Source organism: Serinus canaria, chromosome 1A, assembly GCF_022539315.1.
Source record: "Serinus canaria isolate serCan28SL12 chromosome 1A, serCan2020, whole genome shotgun sequence".
Lineage (NCBI taxonomy): Eukaryota > Metazoa > Chordata > Aves > Passeriformes > Fringillidae > Serinus > Serinus canaria.
In genome coordinates, this window is record NC_066314.1 from 1,609,168 (window position 1) to 1,632,445 (window position 23,278).

The 23,278-nt window shown below is 45.9% G+C and overlaps 1 protein-coding gene across 1 annotated transcript in view; it reads right to left on the reverse strand.

Annotated features, from left to right (window-relative positions):
• The window catches only part of EXOC4 (exocyst complex component 4), a 358,837-nt gene that overhangs the window by 59,538 nt on the left and 276,021 nt on the right, over positions 1–23,278 (reverse strand). The window contains exon 12 of the mRNA XM_030238605.2: positions 4,200–4,336. Within this exon, the coding sequence (XP_030094465.1) occupies positions 4,200–4,336 (137 nt within the window). The remainder of the gene's footprint in view (positions 1–4,199; positions 4,337–23,278) is intronic.

Sequence of the window (23,278 nt, forward strand, 5' to 3'; positions counted from 1 at the left end):
TTTAAGACTAAAAAGTCTCCTTTGGGTGAGGGATTCCTTTACTCAGAGCCTTCAGAGAGGTTCAGAAATGAACAAGGTGAGGATGAGGATGAGGAAGAGGGGAGTGGACACACAAGACAGAGCTTAGAGTGGACAACAAAATAAAAACGTGCAACTTCAACGTGGGCATGAATAACACTGGCAAATTTATGTAGAAAAACGTGGAAAGGTTAATTTTTGCATCTGAGGCAGCAATTTTTGTCAGAGAAGAGTGTTGGCAGAGGATTAAAAAGAAGGGCTCATGTTCAGGGCAGCAACTGTGAACTGGGCAGGTTTCTCCTCTCAGTATCTCCAAAAACCCCACAAAAATGGTTTTGTGCTCAGGTTTTTAACATGAAATGGTTTTTAACTCTGGAGCTGAGCTGCTCTCCTGGAAATCTGCTGGAGACGGGGGTTGGACACGACTGGAAGTGCTGCCAGCACGGCAGGAGGTTTGGGGGCTCCACCTCCCATTTTATTTGCATTTTCAGCCCCAGCTCCTCAGCAATTAGTCAGAAATCAGAGCTGACGTTTGTAAACAGTTTGGGTGGCAAACTGGAACTGGAATTTTGGAGAGAAACGCGACTTGCAGGAGGCACCTCACCTACGCCGAACTTCCAACACTCGCCATCAACCAACACACCAGAGCTGCTATTTATAGCAGTGTCCAATCCCATCCAGCCCCCTCAGGTTTGATGTTTTTCTTTTGAAATCCCTGGAAAACACGAGCCAAACGCAGCTCAGACATGAGCAGTCTCAGCTGTGCACTTCCCAGTGCTGCCGTCCTTCCCGAGCTGCTCCCGCAGAGAACTCCGGATCAAATCCTGCCTGGAGCAGCCTCCCTTTGGGTGCTTTTTCACCCACATTTGCCCACATTCCCCCTGAAGGAACAAATCCCACAAAAACACCTCTCTGCCTTCCCAAATTCTCACTCTTTGCCATCCCAAGAGCAGTTTTGTTGGATGGGATCGACTCCCAGCTCCCAGGAGTTCATCCTGATTTTAAGGAGCTGTGAATAATCCTGACTCCACCAACTCCTCGGGATCTCTGCTGCTCAGAGTGACCCCGAGATGTGTCAGAAAGTCTCTTTTCCCAGCCTGGCAGTCGAAGAAGGAGCCAGGATTCTTCTGTTCTCATTCTCAGGTTGTTTATTATTTCTTATCTATAAAATTCTTTCTCTGTCTGTCACCAACATGTTTTATGAAAAATCCTTTCCTTGGGATTTTCCCTCCTGAGGAGCTGAGAGGCCTCAGGAACAAACTGTGCCCAAGGATTCTCTGCTGCTGTGGGATGCAGCAGGTGGATCTGGGATTGGGCTCACCTGGTTGTTTCTCATCCATGGCCAATCCCAGCCCAGCTGTCCAGACTGGCTGGGGCACAGACAAACCTTTGTCATTCATTCCTTTTCTATTCTCAGCCAGCCTTCTGATGGAATCCTTCCTTCTGTTCTTTTGGTGCAGTTTTAATATAATATAGATCATAAAATAATAAATCAGCCTTCTGAACATGGAGTCAGCTTTCCCATCTCTTCCCTCATCCTGGGACCCCTGTGAACACCATCACATCTGTCCAGCCAAGGTCTGTCCAGCAGGTCACTGCCTGCCCTGGGGCAGTGTTATCTCTTTATACTAAAAACTGCCTGTGCGTTATTTACCATAACTCCCCAATCCCATCACTGTGTTAGACACTGAGCTTCTGCCTTAAACCAACCCAGAAGTGCCACCATCACCCAAAAGAAAAAGAAGGAAAAAGGACAATCTTGGGATCTCTGCTGCTCACAGTGACCCCCAGGTGTGTCACAAAGTCTCTTTTCCCAGCCCAGACTCAAAGAAGGAGTCAGAGCTCTTCAGTTCTCACTCTCAAGGTTGTTTCTTGTTTCTTATCTATAAAATTTTTTCTCTGTCCAGCTGAGGTCTGTCCAGCAGGTCAGACAGAGGCACTCTGCCTGCCCTGGGGCAGTGTTATCTCTTTACACTAAAAACTGCCTGTGCGTTATTTACCATAACTCCCCAATCCCATCACTGTGTTAGACACTGAGCTTCTGCCTTAAACCAATCCAAAAGTGCCAACATCACCCAGAAGATGGAGGCCAAGAAGAAGAAGGAGAAAGGCTGGACACACCCAGATCCCTCCATCTTGCCCTCTGAACCCCCATTCTAAAAACCCCAAAAATCTAATTTTCACCCTGTGACAAACTATTATTTCATCTAAGTCTTTCTAATTTCTGCTTGCAGATCCTCACACAAGGTTGGTAATTTTTTCCCATGGGTCAAAATCCAAGGCACAGAGGTCCTGGGCTCTGTGCCAGGGTCTCTGAGCCCCCTGGCAGGGGTTTGGGCAATCCAAGACAGCCAGAGGGATGTCCTGAATCTGCCAACAGCAGGATTCACCCATGCCAGCAGCGCAGGGAAAAGCCTGGAGCAGAGGGCAGGGCTGTGTGGAGCCCAGATCCCTGCAGAGGGCACAGCATCCCCGCGGATGGAGCGGGAGGGCCGGGAGCTGCTCCGCTCCCCCGCATTCCCGGGAAGGGATCCGGGTTTCTATTTCAGTCCTTCTTTGCCAGCAGCACAACCAGAACGTTTCCTGTTTCTTCCTCTCCGCTGCAATCAGGAGATGGCCAAATTAGCGTTGTCCTAATTAGCCCTCAGCAGGTGCCAAAGCCAGGAATGGCAAAGGGAGGAAGGAAGGACTGTCAAGTTCAAGCCAAACAAATCAATACCATTGTCTGGCTCCAGGCAGGGAAGTTTTGGGTAAAAAAAGGAGTGTTTTGGACAATGGCACACGAGCAGTTCCCGATTTAGGGGGGTGTTCAGGCAAAGTTTAGCCCCTGCTCACTGCCATTGTCAATAATAATAATAATAATGATGATGATGATGATGATGATGATGATGATGATGATGATGATGAGATGAAGTTTTTCCTGAATAAAATCAGGCAATGGGAAGTAATTTCTTGGTCAGGAAGCACAAGGGCTTTTTCAGGCTCCATAGCCATGGAGGGGATGATGTAGAGCAGCTATTCCAGCCCACATTCCTGCAGCATCTTGCGGTGGTTTTTAATGGAATTATTTATCCCAGGGATGAGGCACGACCCTGGTTTTTAATGGAATTATTTATCCCAGGGATGAGGCACGACCCTGGTTTTTAATGGAATTATTTATCCCAGGGATGAGGCCCTGGTTTTCCTTTCCAGGAGGGCCATTTTACAGATGGACACTGGGATGTCCTTAGATGTTATTTATGGATTTTCACCCAGGAAATCTCTGACAAATGAAGGACCTGAAGGGTTTAACCCAAACATGTCCATGGCCAGTGGGATTGTGGTGCCTCGATCTTCCATGCTTTGGTTGGGGAATGTGAGGGATGGATGATCCCAAAATGCCAGTGGGACAAGGACAGAGCATTTGGTGACTCCCTGTCAGTTCACAGAATTGTCCTGGGAAACCTTCACCAAACCCAGTGTGTGTGGATTCCTGTGGTTGCTGATTCCTAAAATCACTGAATAATTTGGGTTGGAAAAGACCTCTAGGATGGGATCCAACCATTCCCAGCACTGCCAAGGCCACCCATGTCCCCAGATGTCACATCCACAAAGCTTTAAACTCCCCCAGGGACAGGGACTCCTCCCCTGCCCTGGGCAGCCCCTCCCAATGCCTGACCAACATTCCAGGGAAGAAATTTTTCCTAATTTCCAATCTAAATCTCTCCTGGTGCAACTTAGGGCCATTTCCTCTCATCCTGAAATTCCTAAATTGCCATGAGACCTGAATACCCAAATCTCAATAGAATTAATTCATATAAAATTGTTTATGCTCGAATGTTCAAATGAAGAATCTGAATTATTTTACCAGAGAGCAAAAGGCACATTCAGCCATTTGTTTTTTAAAGAGGCTGTTTTTTAAATTTGTTTTTTTTAAAGAGGACACTTTAGGCTTTTAGTGAGCAACCTGAGGTCACCTTTTATCATGGAATTTTGGAATGGTTTGGGTTGGAAGGAACCACCCAGTGCCACCCCATCCATGGCAGGGCCACCTCCCAGTGTCCCAGGCTGCTCCATCCCAGTGTCCAGCCTGGCCTGGGACACTGCAGGGATGCAGGGGCAGCCCCAGCTGCTCTGGGAATTCCAGCCCAGGCAGGAATTCCTCATTCCTTTTTGGACATCAACCTCTGATGTTTCTGTACCTGTAGGCCAGGGTGCAGGTGTCCTTGTACTCCTGCAGCTTCACACACACCATGTGCAGGAACTGGTCCGAGTAGGCGCTCAGGTCGTGCATCAGCTCCATCAGGTCCTGCACCGTCTTCTCCACGATCACCGTGCTCTGGGGAGGGGACAAAAGCCCAGCTGTGAGCAGCAGCTCGGGGAAGTTTATCTCAGCCCTCTCCTGCTTTGCTAATTGCTGTCACAGAGGTGCAGCTGATGCTCTGCCAGCGCCTCCTGAACAGATCAGTGAAAGGAAATGTTACGAATAAAAAAGAGTTATTCATATTTTTAAAAAGGGTTGCAGAGTTACAAGTTGAGTTGGGAGCTGATTGCTGGCCCAGGAGGGTTCTTTGTTAGCTGCACGTTGTAATCACCTGCTAAGTATCAGTCGTTAACCATCTATTGTTGAGAATTCTCCTTTTTGCATCAGCACCACCCAGCCTGGAGCCAAGCTGAGAGCTCTTCTGGGACAGTGCAAGGAGGGGACATCGGAGTGCATGCAAATAACATCAGACCCAGCGTGCCATGAGAGAGGATCTCCCACCAAACTCAGCAAATAAACCCCTAAAACAACGAGCCAATAAGGAATTAAGAGATCAAAGCAATATCTGGACAAAGGGGTGAGGTCTGGAGCTGCCAGAGATGCTGAAAACCCTTCAGGCCCCTCACCATAACCTAAAGTGTTGGCTGGACTCAGGACCTCAAATGTCAAAGGACATAATCAGCATTCAGAGGTTTATACCCCCACTGCTTTAGCAACGTTGGGACCCCCAGCTTGGCTTCCTAGTGGACAAAGCTGCATTTTTCTCCTCCTCCAAGTTACTCGAGCTGATCACTTTTAAAAAAGCATCAAAAGGACAAAGATCTCCTGTCCTGTTTATTTCAGGAAATAGGAGGGAAGTGGTTGAAGAGCTCATCAGCTCTGGAAGTTGGGGTTTCTGATCCACTTCCTGAAGTTCACCAGGTCTGTCCTTCATTAGGTGAAACCTCAAAATGTGATTTTCAGAGGGATGCACAGCCCAAAGTGCTGCTCCATATCCTACAGATCCTGGAATTACTGAGGTTGGGAGAGACCATCCAGCCCAACCTTGGATCAATCCCCACCTTGCCACCCCAAAAAGAGCCCAGAGTGACACTAAAACCCCTGAGGAGCAGGTTTGGTTTCCTCCAGCCTGCAGGAGGGACCCTATATCCCACAATGTCCAAGATTTCAACAGCTCCACAGGAATTTGGGGATTTCTGAGGTGACTTGGCACACTTTGTGTTTATTTTGCCCACTGTGTTTGATTTTGTTGCTGCAAACAAGACAGAGGGGAGGTCATGGAAGTCCCAGGTTGATAAAAATTGAATTATTAATGGTCTCAGTGGAGTGTTGTTCCTGAAGTGCAGCAAAGGAAGACACTGCAGCCTTTGGGAACCCTGGCTGATTTGAGAAATTCTGGGCTCAGATGACCTGGGAAGATTCCAGGGGTTTGGAAAGACCCTCCTTCCTCTGTGTTCATCAGGAGTGAGGAGAAATTGGTGACTCTCAGCACAACCTCATCAAGCCCCACGTGGGTGTGATGGCTGTGGCCAGCTCTGCCACAGCCCCACCAGCCCAACTTCCACCTCTCCACTGAATTAATTCCCAATTAATGCACAGCAGAATCGCCCCAATCCCTGATCCTGCTCCTGCTGAGCAGCCCCTGAGGGACAGGAATTGGCCCTGCTCTGCTCCCTGGCCCTGACTTGGTTAGAAAAGCACCTTCCAGCCTTGTCCTCCTTGGGAACTCTCCAAAATCCTTGGGGATGGGGGTTCCCTGAGGGCTCAGGCACTGCCTGTGCTGTTCCTGGGACGTTCTTGGCTCCCAGCTGCACCTGGAGGGAAAAATCTCATCCCATCCCACCCCATCCATGACAGGGCCACCTCCCAGTGTCCCAGGCTGCTCCAGCCCCAGTGTCCAGCCTGGCCTGGGACACTGCAGGGATGCAGGGGCAGCTCCAGCTGCTCTGGCAGTTCCAGCCCAGCCAGGAATTCCTTCCCAAAATCCCACCCCAGTCTCCCTTTCCCAGAGAATTCCCTCCATTCCCAGCCTGGGATTGGATCCATCCCAACCCCAACTCTGCTCTAGGAAGGAATTTTGGGATCTGGGGGCTTCACTGGGAATCTCAGGACTCCAGGAAGGGTCTCCCTTCCCTTTTCCACCTCCCACTTCCATAAAAATCCCTGGGGATGGATTCTGAGTGTCCCAAATCCCAGAATCCCCAAGCAGTTTAGGTGGGAAGGGACCTTCAATCCCATCCCATTCCAATCCCACCGTCCCAGGCTGCTCCATCCCAGTGTCCAGCCTTTCCTGGGACACTGCAGGGATGCAGGGGCAGCCCCAGCTGCTCTGGCAGTTCCAGCCCAGGCAGGAATTCCTCATTGCCCAGATCCCATCCATGCCTGCCCTCTGGCACTGGGAGCCATTCCCTGGCTCCTGTCCCTGCAGGCCTTGTCCCCAGTCCCTCTGTAGCTCTCCTGGAGCCCCTCCAGGCCCTGGAATGTGCTGGAAGCTCTCCCTGGAGCCTTCTCCTCTCCAGGTGAGCACCCCCAGCTCTCCCAGCCTGGCTCCAGCCCTGGAGCAGCTCCATGGATTCCTCTGGATTTGCTCCAGGTGCTGCTGTGTCCCCAGGGCTGGGGCAGCTCTGCAGGTGGGGTCTCACCTGATGTGGTTTCAGATTAAAGCCAAGCCCAGGATGGGCTGAGAAATGTTCTGAGGGATTGAAGTCACCACTGATCCCTCAGGAATAAAAAAGGGAAGGAAATCCTCCCTGGCTCATGGAGCAACACAGGAGACAAAAGCCATTCCTTTCCTTTTTGTGTGGATAATCAGATTTTTCCTCTTCCCACCCTGGGTGGGGTTTCCAGCAGATCCATGGTATCAGCTGATGTCCTGCAGCTTCCCAGAGCAGGATCTGTCCTGCCAGGAACCCTCCTGTGACCCCTCCTGGGCTGGACACAAAACCACACCAGGAGGGACCAAACCTACCCTCGATCCAGCTCATTTCAATTTGTTTTCCTAACTCAGCATTTGGAAAAAACCCACAACCTAAAATCCCACCAGTGGGTGTTAAATCAGCAATTATTGTGGTTTTCATGGAGTTTTCCCCACTTATTTTCCTCCACAACATTAAAATTCCAGCAAAGCCCCTGCCAGTATCTGGATTTTAGAATAAACCCTTCTAATTTAAAGATTTTAGAATAAACCCTTTTGATTTAAAGGGAACACAAAGCCACTTGAATGATTAAAAAAATAATAAAAAATAAAAAGGAGAAGAAAGGGAATCACCATCTAGAAAGGAGGCACGTGATGGCCATTTCCCTGAGACATCTCAACCTTTCCCAGAGCCCTGTGCCACCTCTGCAGGTGGCCCTGGGGACAGTGGATTGTTAGCTGGGCCAGCCCTGGAGCTTCTGACAGTGTCCAGAAGGAAAGGCAGCTCACCCATGGTCCCAGGGCAGCGCCCCGGTGCCTCTGCCCCCTCTGGGCTCGTTAATGGATGGGATCAAAGCTTCATTTTAGGGCCAGGCACTTCAAGGGAGCCTTTAAAAATAACCCAGACTAACAAGGAGGCTCATCCCGGGAACAAGACCCAGCCCCTCACACCTGAATCCCAACACCACCGGGGGGAGGCTTCATTGCTCCTCCAGCCAGCTTCCCACAGGGCTGGGGGCTGCTAAAAACAAATGAAAAATAAACATTAAATTGAAAATAAATCCTGACAATTCCCTGTCCCTGGGCTGTGCTGGGGGTGAGGATAAAGCAGAGAGCACCGCCGGCCACTGGCACTGTGGGGTTTGAATTATGGGCTTTGAAAACACTGCCCATGATAAGGATTCCCACAGCACTTCCCATAACACTGCCCATAATAAGGTTTCCCATAACATTTCCCATAACACATCCCATAATAAGGATTCCCATAACACTGCCCATAATAAGGATTCCTGTAGAACTTCCCATAGCACTTCCCCATAATAAGGATTCCCATAACACTTCCCATAATAAGGATTCCCATAGCACTTCCCCATAATAAGGATTCCCATAACACTTCCCATAATAAGGATTCCCATAACACTGCCCATAATAAGGATTCCCATAGCACTTCCCATAACACTTCCCATAATAAGGTTTCCCATAACACTTCCCATAATAAGGTTTCCCATAACACTTCCCATAACAAGGATTCCCATAGCACTTCCCATAATAAGGATTCCTGTAGAACTTCCCATAGCACTTCCCCTTAATAAGGATTCCCATAACACTTCCCACAACACTTCCTATAACACTTCCCATAACACTTCCCATAATAAGGATTCCCATAACACTTCCCATAGTAAGGATTCCCATAGCACTTCCCATAGCACTTCCCATAACACTTCCCATAACAAGGTTTCCCATAACAAGGTTTCCCATAACACTTCCCATAATAAGGATTCCTGTAGAACTTCCCATAGCACTTCCCCATAATAAGGATTCCCATAACAATGCCCATAACACTTCCTATAGCACTTCCCATAGCACTTCCCATAATAAGGATTCCCATAACACTTCCCATAATAAGGATTCCCATAACACTTCCCATAATAAGGATTCCCATAACAATGCCCATAACACTTCCCATAACACTTCCCATAGCACTTCCCATAATAAGGATTCCCATAACACTTCCCATAATAAGGATTCCCATAGCACTTCCCATAATACTTCCCATAATAAGGCTTCCCGTAACACTTCCCATAACACTTCCCGTAACACTTCCCATAACACTTCCCATAACACTTCCCATAGCACTTCCCATAACACTTCCCATAATAAGGATTCCCATAACACTTCCCATAACACTTCCCATAATAAGGATTCCCATAGCATTTCCCATAACACTTCCTATAACACTTCCCATAACACTTCCCATAATAAGGATTCCCATAACACTTCCCATAACACTTCCCATAATAAGGATTCCCATAGCATTTCCCATAACACTTCCTATAACACTTCCCATAGCACTTCCCATAGCACTTCCCATAGCACTTCCCATAGCACTGCCCATAATAAGGATTCCCATAACACTGCCCATAATAAGGATTCCCATAACACTTCCCATAATAAGGATTCCCTTTTTATTCCCAGCTGGGCTGGATCTCCAGGGCATGGAGAGCTGCTCCAGGGCAGGCAGAATTCCTGCTCAGCAGGAATATTCCAGCAATGTATGGAATTTACCTATTCCATATATCATGGAATATGTATATATGGATCCAATAGATATCATTCCATAATATAGAATATTATGTATTTTCTTACATATGTGAATATTATATTTTATTTATAAATATTTATAAAACAAATATAAATATATAAATATATAAATATATAAAATGGTTTTGTATAAATATTATTTAATATACATATGATTCCATATAATGTAATATATATAATCCCATAATATGGAATTATATAATCCCATAATCCCATATTCATATATATATATATGGGAAGTGCACAGTTTTATTTTCCAGCTCGCTGGTGAGGAGCACCTGGATTAGAGAATCAATCTTCCCCCTTGATTTATTTCAATTTTTATTTTTCTGCAGAAATCACAGCTTTTCCCATGCCTTGGGAGGGGGAGGCTCCATTCCCTGGCTGCATTTCCTTGGGGAAAGCAGACAAAAAATGGGAATTTCCTGCTCAGAAAGGAGATGGGAATATCCAGCTCAGAAAAAAGATGGGAATATCCTGCTCAGAAAAAAGATGGGAAATTCCTGCTCAGAAAGGAGATGGGAATATCCTGCTCAGAAAGAAGATGGGAATATTCTGCTCAGAAAGAAGATGGGAATTTCCTTCTCAAAAAGAAGATGGGAATATCCAGCTCAGAAATGAGATGGGAATATCCAGCTCAGAAATGTCTTCACCAAAGCACAGCAGACGGAGGAGGAGACCTTGGCACTGGAAAGTTGTCCCTTTTCCTTTGATTGCTGCCCATCACAAATCATCTCCTCGAGACTCCTTGGCAGAGGAAGGCACCAGATGAGGCTGCCTTAGAGGAGAGCAATTAACAAAGCCTGATCTAATTTTTAAGCTGGGCTTTAGCTGATCCCTCACGGTTTTTAAGCACCAAGCAGAGCCCAGCTGTAATTGAAGCAGGGCAGGAGAGAGGGGAAGATTTCAAAGCTCAGCCACAGCTCTGGGCTTGGGACCATTCCCAGGGGGCAAAAATTCCTTAATCTTAAATAAATATTTAAGGTATTTAATAAATTAATACCTAATAAATTTCAAGTGCTAATAAATATCAAGTGCTGTCAGTGCCTTGGAGGGCAGTGGGAAAGGGAGATCAAAACTGGGGATTTTTGCCCAAATTTCTCCCCAAAATGGAAGAACTCTGACTAAATGAGCAGAGTCAGAGATGGGAATCACTGAAACCTGAAAAGCAGGAGCTGGGGAGCCAGTTTGGCTGGAATTTTGGGATAAATGAGCTGTTTGGTGCTCTTTGGGGGCTCCAAAACTGCCAACAGCAGCCCTGAGCCATGGGAGTGGGGATGGGAAGAGCTGGATCCATGGGAACCAGCCTGGAGCCCTATTCCAGCACCAAATAAAGGAGTAAAACAATAAAACAGAGGTGTAAAACCAACTAAATTAATTTATTTTAGCTAACAGAGGGAAGAGGAGAATCTAAATTCCCTCTTCCACTGATCAGTGGTTATCCCACAGGGAGTGACAACACCTTTTCCCACTTTTCTTTCTGGCAGATCCAGGTTTTACAAAGGGCTGGAGGTTTTAGGGTCCATCAGTTCCATTCAAACCCGTGGCTAGCAGCAAAACCTCTCCTGGCAGTCTCCAATCTGACAGGCTGCTTTCCTCTCCCAGCCTTTTCCCAGGAAAATCCAGCATTCCAGAATCACTTTTTCCCCATTACTGTGGTTATACCACACCCTACTACAGCTTTGCTTCCCCCCTTAACTCCAAGGGATTTTTTTCCTTTTTTTCATGCAGGTGATATTTTAATTTTCATGGGATTTATCCCAGGAGGTGCTGAGTGAATTCACCCCATGGATGTGAGCCCAGGATCTGCTGGAATTCTCTCCCTGCTTTAAATGTGGTGTTGCAGGAGCCAAAGGAAGGCACAAACAAGGTCTTGGATAAATCTTATTTACCTGGCACTGTGTGATCCAGGAAAGCTTTGCTCCACTGAACTGGAATATTGATGAAGAGAAAAATGTACATTTGTTTTTTCTTTAAAAAAAGGGAGAACGTGAACCATAAAATCTGCTCATTGCTGTGGCCATGCAGAAGAGTTTCCCTCCTCTAAACACTCCGTTCAATATTGGGGACACCAAGTTAACAATTTCTGGGGCCAGCCCTGCCCAAGCCCAGTAAATGCAGAATAAACCAGACCCTGATAAAGCACAGAGTTTGCAAACCCTGCAAGGATTCAAAAATCAATCAGCAGCTCTGTGATTGCAAATTCAGCCCACGGAGCTGAGACACTCCTGGCTTTTCTGGAATGTGAGAGGCCAAATCCCAGAGCTTGGGAAGACTGGAGGAGCCAAATCCCAGAGCTGGGAAGACTGGAGGAGCCAAATCCCAGAGCTGGGGAAGACTGGAGCACAAGGATGGGGCATGGGTGAAGGGGGATTTTCATCCCATCCTTTGTGAAATTGCAGATAAACTTCTGCTCCAGATGGGGCTTTTCCACATGGAGAGTTTTTCCAAGGAGAAAAGCTCCACCCACCTGCCTGTTCTGTGCAGACCTGATGACCTGGACTTGTCCTTCATGACCCTTGGATGATTTCTGCACAGAAAAAGGTAAAAGCCCCTTTCCTTTGTTTCCTCCTGAACCCCTGGGACATTGGAATCCTTCCCAAGCTCCTCGTTTTTAGCTCATTCCAGACTTCCCAGCAGCCATGAGGAGATCCAGCAGATGGGAGCTGAAGCTGGACCAGAGGAGAGCAGAAAGGAGCTCTGTGTCTCTTAATTACCCACAGGAACAGCTGGGGGAGCTGGAGCCCCCATCCCTCACAGCCTCAACATCAAGCCCACAGGGAGAGCTGCCACATTCCCAATGGAATTATGGAATCGATGAGGAAATTATTGGGTGGAGAAGTCACTGGGTGAACTTTGCTGGCAGATCTGGTGAATTTATTCTGATTTTGAACTCAAATCCCACAGGAATTCCACTTTGAACTCAAAATTCCATTTGGAACTCAAATTCCACGGGAATTCCACTTTGAACTCAAAATTCCATTTGGAACTCAAATTCCACGGGAATTCCACTTGGAACTCAAATTCCATTTGGAACTCAAATTCCACAGGAATTCCACTTGGAACTCAAGATTCCATTTGGAACTCAAATTCCACAGGAATTCCACTTGGAACTCCAAATTCCATTTGGAACTCAAATCCCACAGGAATTCCACTGTGAAATCCAGATTCCATATGGAACTCAAATTCCACGGGAATTCCACTTGGAACTCCAAATTCCATTTGGAACTCAAATCCCACGGGAATTCCACTTTGAACTCCAAATTCCATTTTGAACTCAAATTCCACAGGAATTCCACTTGGAACTCCAAATTCCATTTGGAACTCAAATCCCACAGGAATTCCACTTTGAACTCAAGATTCCATTTGGAACTCAAATTCCACAGGAATTCCACTTGGAACTCCAAATTCCATTTGGAACTCAAATTCCACAGGAATTCCACTTTTAACTCAAAATTCCATTTGGAACTCAAATCTCAAGGAATTCCACTTTGAAATCCAAATTCCATTTTGAACTCAAATTCTACAGGAATCCCAATTTGAACTCCAAATTCCATTTGGAACTCAAATCCCACGCCCAAGTTATGCTTAAAACCCCCAACCCAACAAAAGCCCCATCCCAGGAGCTCTGACCCTGGGATATCTAAAAGTGGTGGCATTTTATTCTCCAGCACCAGCAGAGTCAAACAAAACTCACCAGAACTGTTCAATTCTCCTGAATTCCCCACAAAATGGGAATTCTCAGCACATCAACCCTCAGCCAGCACCCAGGAGCTTCCCAGCATCCCAAAAAGGGGCTGGAACTCAGCAGGACCAAGGTTAAGGCTGGAATAGACCTCTCAGGTCACCGAGTCCAACCTCCAGCCATGGCCACCACCAACCCACGTCCCCAAGTGCCACCTCCAGAGGGTTTTTGAGCCCTTCCAGGGATGGGGACTCCATCCCTTCCCTGGGCAGCTGTGCCAGTGCTGGACAATCCAGGAATTCCCTGCCAGGGTGGTCTCAATACCTCCAAAAACCCCAGCTGGACTGGAAGTATCCACGTGAGGAGATGCCTTTCCATAATCTCTGAATGAATGAATCCCCTTGGGAGGAGCCAAACCCAGCTTTGCTACAAACTTAAAAAGCAGGGAATAGGAAAATTGTCACTTGGACAAGGATTTTTTATCATTTATTCCCATTTATTCCCATTTATTTCCCATTCTCTGCAGCGCAGGGGAGCGGGGAAGGGAAAATTTGCTTGGACACGGGGGGGGAAGTTTGTGACAGCCCCGACTTCCAGCCCTGCCATCATTCCCTCACTTGAGACACCAAAACCCTCCTGGAATGATGCAGCAGCCCCAGCATAATCAGGAACATCAGTGCCTTGGCAGGGAGATGGAGGGGATGATTTAATTGGGCTTTTGTGTCTCTGCCTTCTCCCATCCCGCTGAGTTCTGGAGCTATTATTAAAGGCATTTTTTAAGGTATTTTAATTTACTCCTCCAAATGGATTCCCATCCATCCACTCCCACCAAGTGAATGTTGTCAGGGACATTAGCGAGGTGATAAAATAGCTGCAGCTTCCCGCTGCTTTTAATGTGTTACATCCAGCAGAAAAGTCATTAGCTCCTAGCCTTTAATACACCCTCTGCACTGCTGCAGGGCTGTTTATCACTTACAAGTGCCAGCACGGGCCAGGCTCCCCCTTTATTAATCAATAAACATTGGTGCAGGGAAAAGGGACTGGCAGCCAGTGATTCCCAGCCTGGTTTGTGCTGTAGGAGCTGGGAAAAAAACCCCAAACCTGACATTTCCACCCCCATCCCTGAACATTCCCAAAAAAACCCTGCTTTTACTCAGGGTTTTTTTACACAACTGCCCCAATTACAGGTGAGCTGGTGGCAAGGTGACAAATTCCTTTCCCCCGTGGTGAGTGGCAGCTTTCCCTCTCCTTTGTCCTGCCTGCTCTAGAACATCATTAGCACAAATGGGACGTGGAGCACGGAATTAATGATGCTCAGGAGCAGAGCCCTCTGTTTGGGAGCTGGTTTTTAATAAATGTTTTCATACAGCTGGCCCAGTGTGGAGAATAAAACCCCTCAGTGTTATTTTTATGTGCTCTGAGATACATATATATTTTTTTTTTCCCAAAAATGCCACTATTTAAAATATATTTGTCTATTAAAAATGTCTTGCTGGAGATGGTGAATATGAATGTTCAGTGGTGCTCATGGGAAGACACAGTGACCACAGCAAAGGCAGGTGGATGATGAAAAACTAAAATAAATTGGGGAAAAAAACAATTGAGAAAGGTTTAGCAGGGCTGAGGTCCCCAAAGAAATCGTTGCTGTGCCCCTGGATTGGGGCTGTCCAGTGCAAAGGCTGCAATTATGAACTAAATTCAACAAAATCAGTGAAAGTGCAAGAGATCGCAGGAAAACAAAGGGTGACATCCAGGAATGAGGGGAAAGGTTTCAGAGGGAGCCAGAGCTAATCCAGGCTGAGCTCCTGGGCTCACAAAGATTTCAATTCACTGAAATGAGAGGCTAATTTGTCAGATTTTTGTCTAAAAGTCTCATTTGTAGGGGTGACAGAACACAGAGCGACCAGGCCAATGCCACCAGCAGTGACATTCTGCTACAGGGGGGATCCCAAAAGCCACTCAAACCTCACCTTTATGCACCAAAATTCACCTTTATGCACCAAAATTCACATTTCTGCCTCATCCCTCCTTAACCCTAATTAAGGAAGAATTCTTGGCTCCCCAAAGCAATCCCTGGCAAACACGGAGAGAGAGCAGAGGCCTTGCCACGGATTCATCCTCTGAGGCATCCCAAAGGGATTGGGATGGTAAATTCACCCTTTTATCTTCTGATTAAATTATCTTCTGATTAAATTCACCATTTCATCTTCTGATTAAGACCAGCCTTAGCCCTGAATTGATTTTATGCAGGACTAAGGCTGGTCTTAAATTAAGGACAGAAATATTTCCAAAGGGGAATTTCCACCCCAATTCCCACACAAGAAGCCAGAGGTGGCCAAAATTTGATAATTTGGTTCTTTGGGTGTTTCTCAACAGAAAGGTCAAAATTTTCCACATTTCCAGTTGGGAAATTTCCATTTCCATGAGGAAACCCCAGTGCTGGAATGCAATTTATACATAAAAAGAGAGGAATTGGTTAGGAAAGGGATAGAAAGGTGAAATTTTATCTTCTGTGCATTGATTTTATGCTGGACTAAGGCTGGTCTTAAATTTAAAGGAGAAAATTATTTCCAAGAGGAATTTTCACCCCAATTTCCAAACAAGAAGCCAGAGGTGGCCAATTTTGATAACTTGGTTCTTTGGGTGTTTCTCAACAGAACGGGCAAAATTCTCCAAATTTCCAGTGGGAAATTTCCATTTTCATTAAGAAATCCCAGAGCTGGAATGCAATTTATACATAAAATCACTGGGAAGAGAGGAATTGGTTAGGAATTGCTCAGGAAAGGGATAGAAAGGTGAAATTTTATCTTCTGTGCATTGATTTATACAGGACTAAGACTGGTCTTAAATTTAAAGGAGAAAATCATTTCCAAGGGGAATTTCCACCCCAATTTCCATACAAGAAGCCAGAGGTGGCCAAATTTGACAATTTGGTTCTTCGGGTGTTTCTCAACAGATTGGGCAAAATTTTTCCCATTTCCAGGGGGAAATTTCCATTTCCATGAGGAAATCCCAGTGCTGGAATGCAATTTATACATAAAATCATGGAAAGAGAGGAATTGCTTAGAAAAAGGACAGGAAGGAGAAAAACTTTTCCCCCAGATCATTCTTTCAGCAGAATAAAATATTGAATTTCAATATTTTATTGCACAGGAACAACTGAACTCCAAGACAAGCAAGACACTGGAATTCCCAATCTCCACCTCCTCTGATTCCAAAGGATTTCAAACCAATCCAGGGCTGGGATGGAGAAATCCCAGGGCAGCTCAGCAAGGAGGGGCCTCCCAAGCACCCCCAGGCTCAACCCAAGCAGAGCTGAGGGCTCCTCCCTGCTCCTCCTGCCAGGAATGGCTCAAAAAGAAAAACCACTTGGAAGTGGGAGGTGATGGAGGTCTCCACACAAGAACAGAACCCAAATGTCCTTAATCCTGCCGAATTTTAATGTTATGGAACCCTTGGGATTAGGCAGAGTTTCCCAAGCTGGAAGCTACGAAGAGAATTGCCTCGTGTGCTGCAAAATGAAGCAGATTACAAAAGAAAAAAAATCTGTAATTTCACTTAGTCTCTTGGTTTATATTATTTTTGCATCTAAAAAAAAAAAAAACAAAAAACAAAACAAAACAAAACAAAAAAACCCAAAAAACCACCAAAAAAACCCAAAAAAGCAAAAAACCAAACCAATTTTGCATTTTTGGATCGTGGCATGAGCTCGGGTCGAATTGATCAATTTAAGGGTGATTCAGGGGGGTCCTTTGCACATCCCAAAAGGGAAAATCCAGCCTGAATCCTGCCCCAAAAAAGCACAGAGAGGAGAAAACTCAGGGCAGCTGCACGTGCCAGCACCAGTGGTGATTTATTCAGTAAATTCAGCCTTGTGCTCACACATCAAAGCCCGAGGAGATCACAGCTCCAAAGGGATATTTGGGAATTCCTCGCGCGTGGAGGCAGCTCCCAGGACCCAGCAGCTCGTGTTAACATGGAACTCATCAAACCTCAGTGACCACCCTGAACCCCTGGAGATGTGGGAATGACAGGCTCGGAGCTGGGGAGGGGGAGAACAGGCAACACCAGCCTTTGATCCTGCCAGGAAAAGCAGGAATTACAGCAAGAGATCCGTGGGCTGGGAGCCAAACTGGAACATTTTTAACCCAGTGAATTCTCCTTCTGTTGTCTCTTCTTTCCCCAGACCCCTCCTGGTGGCAGGTCCAAGGGTGGGGCAGTTCCCAAAGGAAGATGATTCCAAGGAGGAACCATGGTGTGAGGATGTGTCCCAATTTCTGGAGTAGGGGTGGATTTGGAAAATGCCAGAGGCTGCAGGGCACAGAATCACAGAATCACAGAATTCCTAGGTTGGAAGAGACCTTTAAGATCATGGTGTCCAACCCACGCTCCAACACCTCAACTAGAACACGGCACCAAGTGCCACAGCCAGTCATGTTTTAAACACATCGAGGGGTGGTGACTCCACCACCTCCCTGGGCAGATGATTCCAGCATCTGACCACTCAGACTGACCCTTTCCAACTGACCTTCTCCACTAGGAAAGCTCGGCCACACCAGTTTAAACCAGCGTGGAAATGGGATCGCTTGGACCTGTGGTGGAGTTTCCATCCCTGCAGGTGTCCAAGGAAGGCTTGGAGGTGGCACTCGGTGCTCTGGGCTGGGGACAAGGTGGGGATTGGGCACAGGTTGGATTGGATGGTCTTGGAGGGAATTTCCAGTCACAGGGATTCTGTGATTCTCTGGGAATCTCATAGATGGGACACAGACACTCCCAAAGCAATCCCAGAACGGTTTGGGTTCCAAGGAACCTTCAAGACCCTCCAGTGCTACTCCTGCCATGGCAGGGCCACCTCCCAGTGTCCCAGGCTGCTCCATCCCAGTGTCCAGCCTGGCCTGGGACACTGCAGGGATGCAGGGGCAGCCCCAGCTGCTCTGGCAGTTCCAGCCCAGGCAGGAATTCCTCATTGCCCAGATCCCATCCATGCCTGCCCTCTGGCACTGGGAGCCATTCCATGTGTCCTCTCCCTCCATGTCCTTGTGAGTAAAGACAAATCCTGAATCACACATCAAGGACACCTTTGCTTCCTTCAGAACCCAACTAATTTTTATCACAATTTTCCCAAATTCCTGCCCATTCATCCACAGAAACAAACCAAAACGACCCAAAAATTATTCGGCTGCACTTCACAGTTTCCTACACTAAGCACTGAGTATTTCCACTCCCTGTCCTGCTGGAAAGAAGAAAAAATACCTGAAGGAACTACTCAGCATTTTAGCAACCACCTGCTCCTAATTCAGGATTTCTGTCATCCCAAGGCCCCGTGCGACGGCACAACCCCACTCCCAAAACCCAGCAAAAGATCAGCGTGGGAAAGAAGTCGTCTTTCCCCACCAAAAAACCACATTTTAGGAGGAATAAAGAGTAAAAGGCATCAAACTGGGAAGTGCAAAACCCACTGGGTCAGCTCATGACGGGGATGTCTGATATCGGCGGTGCTGCCGTTGTTCAATCCCCGGCCAGCGCCGTAACGAGCAATCCTGCTTGGAAAATGGGCTGGATGAGGCCATGGATTGTCCCTTCCCGTGTGGAACTTGTGCACCATTTCCTGACAGAGCCATTTCCCCTTCCCAGCAGCCAGAGCATCTCCGAGAGTCCTCCCAGGCAGCAGGGATGGCGGGGGAGCAGCGCTTTCTTTCATCGCCCGCTGTTTTCCCGTTTCTAACGACGCTCCGCTGATTGTCCTGTGGATAAATCCATGCAGGCATTCAGTGGGAAGGCCAGGGAGCCCAGCCTGGCTGGGATGGAGCCATCCACACAAAACATTCATCTGTTAACAAAACAACAGCTTCCAAACCCAGCGGGGTCACCGCAGAGCCCTGCCGGGAGACGGGAATGAACTCGGAGCGGGGATCGTTTGTCTCTGGAATGTTGTCGTGTTTGTTGTCGTGTTTGTTGTCATATCCACGGATGAATTCCAGGCTTTACTGGGCAGGCAGGTGGCACTCAAGATCGCTCCTGGGAGAGCCCTTGGAATGCAAAGAGAGCCGAGGAGAGATGGATCTCCCGCGGATGGAACGGCGGGAATTCATCTCCGATGTTGGTGCAGTTAACGGCAGCGAGTTTCAGTTTCACACAGGAACAGCAAACTGGACTAGCTCAGTTACTACTGGGTTACTACTGGGTTACTACCAGGATACTACTCAGTTACTGCTTTTTGTTTCATACCTATGTGGAACAAACATTTCTGTCTGACCCAGAAAAACACACGGCCTGATGGGGAACATGCAAACAGGGAAGTGTTGGAGAAGTGGGATAATCACCCACCTGGGGTCTGTGCAGCACAGGAAACAGTTTGGGTCCATCTCTGGGCAAAAAAAAAGGCAATTTTTGTGGGGGAAAGAGGAATTTAAAATTTTCAGTGGTTGCTGCAACACGAGGTCCATCTGTGTTTACAGATTTTCCACTTCAGCAGCACGAAGGAGGCTGAGGGATGTGCCTGCATCAACTTCCCAAAAGGAGTTTCCTGAACTCTCCCCAGGTGAAGAGCCAATTAAACACCCTTCAGGAAGTCTTTTTTTTTGGCTAAAATCTTTCACAAGCTCCTGTCCCTCAGCAGAACCACGGAGCACCCTGTGTGAAAAGGGAGGATTTTTCACCCCCAGTCACACAAATCCCATCCTCACCTCCGTGTCCCAGGAACCATTCCCTCACCAACAGGAATTCAGAGCTGAGGATTTAGAGGGAATTCACAGGAACTCAAAGAGAATTTTCTGGGAGACCTCAGGGTACAAAAGTGAGGTGAAATGCTCGAGGTGGTGCTGAGCAGCTCAGTTCCCACAGAAATAAATCATTCCTGGCTGCTAGATCCTGAGTCCTTCCAAACCATCCTTGCCAAGACCACTCTGGGGGAAAAGAAGTTGGAATTGGCTTGTGATAAACCTGAGTCCTCTGCAAACCAGCTCAGCTTTCTGCTAAATCAGCATCGACCTCAAAAAAGGTTTTGTTGGTCCAGTGCTCAAGAAAAAGAATCAGCTGGAATTCCAGAGCAAGACACAAAGGTTTTGATCAAAACACGTCGAGGGACAGCCCAAATTATTCCCACCGAGTTTTTATTTTCAGGTCCATGACTTGTCCAGCACTTGGAGCTCTAAAACCCCAGCTCCTGCACATTTTGGCAGTTCACATTCCAGGAAAATGAGTCATGGAATCCCAGAGGGATTTGGGTTGGAAGGGAAATTAAAGATCACCCAGTTCTGCCCCACTGCCATGGGAGGGACTCCTTCCACTGCCCCAGCTTGCTCCAGGCTGGCCTGGGACACTTCCAGGGATGGAGCATCCCCAACATCTCTTTGCTAATTGGGAGCACAGGGATTCATAACATTTTAATTTTGTGGTGGGAAATGACCAGGAATTCAAAAGAGCAGGAATTAAACAGGAAATGCCCAGCAAGGGTTCAACCTGTCCCTCCACACCACGCCTGACACCACCCCTAAATGAGAAAACAATAAACAGAGAATTAATCAATGAGTTAATTAAACCAGCCCTGGCCAGGGCTCTCCTCAGTTTTCTTTACAGGCACAAAGTCCTTAAATATTTTAATTAAAGAGTGCATCCCAGTGGTGTGAATTCCCCAGGAAACCCTGGATCAGCCCCAGGAAGACCAGACCTGGCACAACTTCATGGGGAGAGGGAAAAGCTTCTCCCTTCTTTAAAGTGCAGCTCACACCAAGCCAAAATCCCAGCACAAAAGCAAATTATTTGCCAAAAAAAAAAAAAAAAAAAATTACTATTCTGACAGCTTTGTGTGTGAGAGAGAGACTGTTTGTTTTATTTTTATTTTATTTTATTTTATTTTATTTTATTTTATTTCATTTTATTTTATTTTATTTTATTTTAACTTTAGTTTTATTTAATATTTCATTTTATTTATTTTTAAATTTTATTTTTATATTTTATTTTCTATTTATTCGTTGTATTTTTTATTTAATTTTTTATTTTATTTTTTATTTTTATTTTTTTATTTTTATTTTTATTTTATTTTTATATTTTTTTTATATTTTTATTTTATTTTATTTATTTATTTTATTTTTTTAAATTTATTTTGGTGTATTTTTTATTTAATTTTTATATTTTATTTTTATATTTTATTTATTTTATATTTAATTTATTTTAATTTAATTTAATTTTATTTTATTTTAATGGAAAGCTCTATAAAAATATTTTTATTTTTATTTATACTGTATTGTATGTATTGTTATTATTTTATTTTATTTTGTTATTTATATTTTGTTATTTTATTAATATTTAACTTTTTATTTTATTTACTTTATTTTTTTATTTTATTTTATTTTATTTTATTTTTATTTTTATTTTTTATTTTATCATATTTTTATTTTATTATTTTATTTTTATTTATTATTTTACTTTATTTTATCATATTTTATTTTATTATTTATTTATTTTATTTTATTTTATTTTTATTTTATTTTATTTTATTTTATTATTTATATTTTATTTTATTTTAATGGAAATGCTCTATTTACAGACTAGAATCAGGAGGGGGAAACTTTTAATTTACTGCCTTCCCTCCGTTCTTCCAGATGTCAATTAGAGAGCTGAGAGCCTTCCAAGTGCAAAGTTGATCCTCTCCAGGAGGAAGATTCCAGAGGCAGGAGGAATATTCCAGTGGAACAGCAGCGTCCCTGCATTGTTGTTCCTTTCACAATTCCCTGCCTCCCAAATCCCAACTGGTGCCTGTCAGGGAGGGGCAGCACCCAAAAAGAGCTTTTTCCCTTCCCTTTCCAGAATAGATTAATGTCTCTTTTGTTCTGCGCCAGAGCTGGGTGTCACATTTCAAAATGTGCTTTTAAAACAGGAATAATTAAACCTCAGCCAGAGGAGGGGCAGAGAAATGAGCAGCCAGAGCAGGAATAAAGGCATTTTCGAGGGTGCTGGAAGGTGCCTCATCCCTCCTTCTCAGCTACAATTACACTCCACAGTGGGGGAGGGAAAAAGAAAAAAAAAAAAAAGTGATTATAAAAATGAACTTTTCCTGGAAAAATGAGCACGTTGTGAAAGGATGGCCTCCTTTGAAGGCTTCAAAAGGAGGATGAATTAGTGCTGACAACTCAATAAAGTAGCCATCAATTATTCAAAATGTGATGGCTCTTCTCACGCAGCACTTGTGATTGGGAAAACATTTCAAAACCCGGGAATGAGAGTTATTCTTCCTCAACGAAATGGGCTTCAAAATGAGAGGGGAGAAAAAATAATGGGATTTTGGAGGAGCCTGGCAGAACACAGGGAAGTTCCTTCTCCTGGAGCCATCCATCAAGTGTTTCATGGGAGACTATTCCAGGCTGGATTTGGGATTCATGGAGTGGAGGATTTATTTGGGATTTATGGAACGAGGAGAGGGAAGGGAAAAGAGCCCAGCCCAGCCAAGGCCCCAAATTAAAGCTCTGGCGTGTTTTGGAACAGCAGATATTAAACTCTCCTAGGGAAAAGAGAGAAGCAGGTTTCCCAGAGAAGTTTGTGGAAGGTTTTGATGTCCCAGCCCTGGAATGTCCAAGGCCAGGGCTTGGAGCACCTTGGGATGGTGGGAGGTGTCCCTGCCCATGGCAGGGGTGGCACTGGATGGGCTTTAAGGTCCCTTCCAACCCCAACCACCCTGGGATTCCATGGAGGACATTCCTGGAGGAATCCTGGTGATGGAGCAGCACAGCTTCCTTTAAATGGAGTTTATCAGACTTTGCCTTTCCAGTTTCCTCCTGGAATTCCAGCTCAACCAACACCAAAACCACCCCAGAGAAGGCAAAGCACGGCCTTGAAATTGCAGGAAAAAAGGAGCTGGAGGACAAAGGGAAAACTGGGTGAGGGTCCCTCCTGTGGCCCTTGGATCTGTGACTTCCCACTGGATTTTCAGCGGGGAGGAGAAGCTGCTCTGCCTCAGCATCCCTGCTCTGCTGCCAGGGATTCTTGATGAGTTTGGAATGTGCAGCTGGAGCTTCCAAGGAGCAGGAGGGTGGCCAGGCTGAAAGGCTTCTCCTCTGGCCAGGGAGGTAACAGGGGCTGGGCTGACACCACCCTGTGA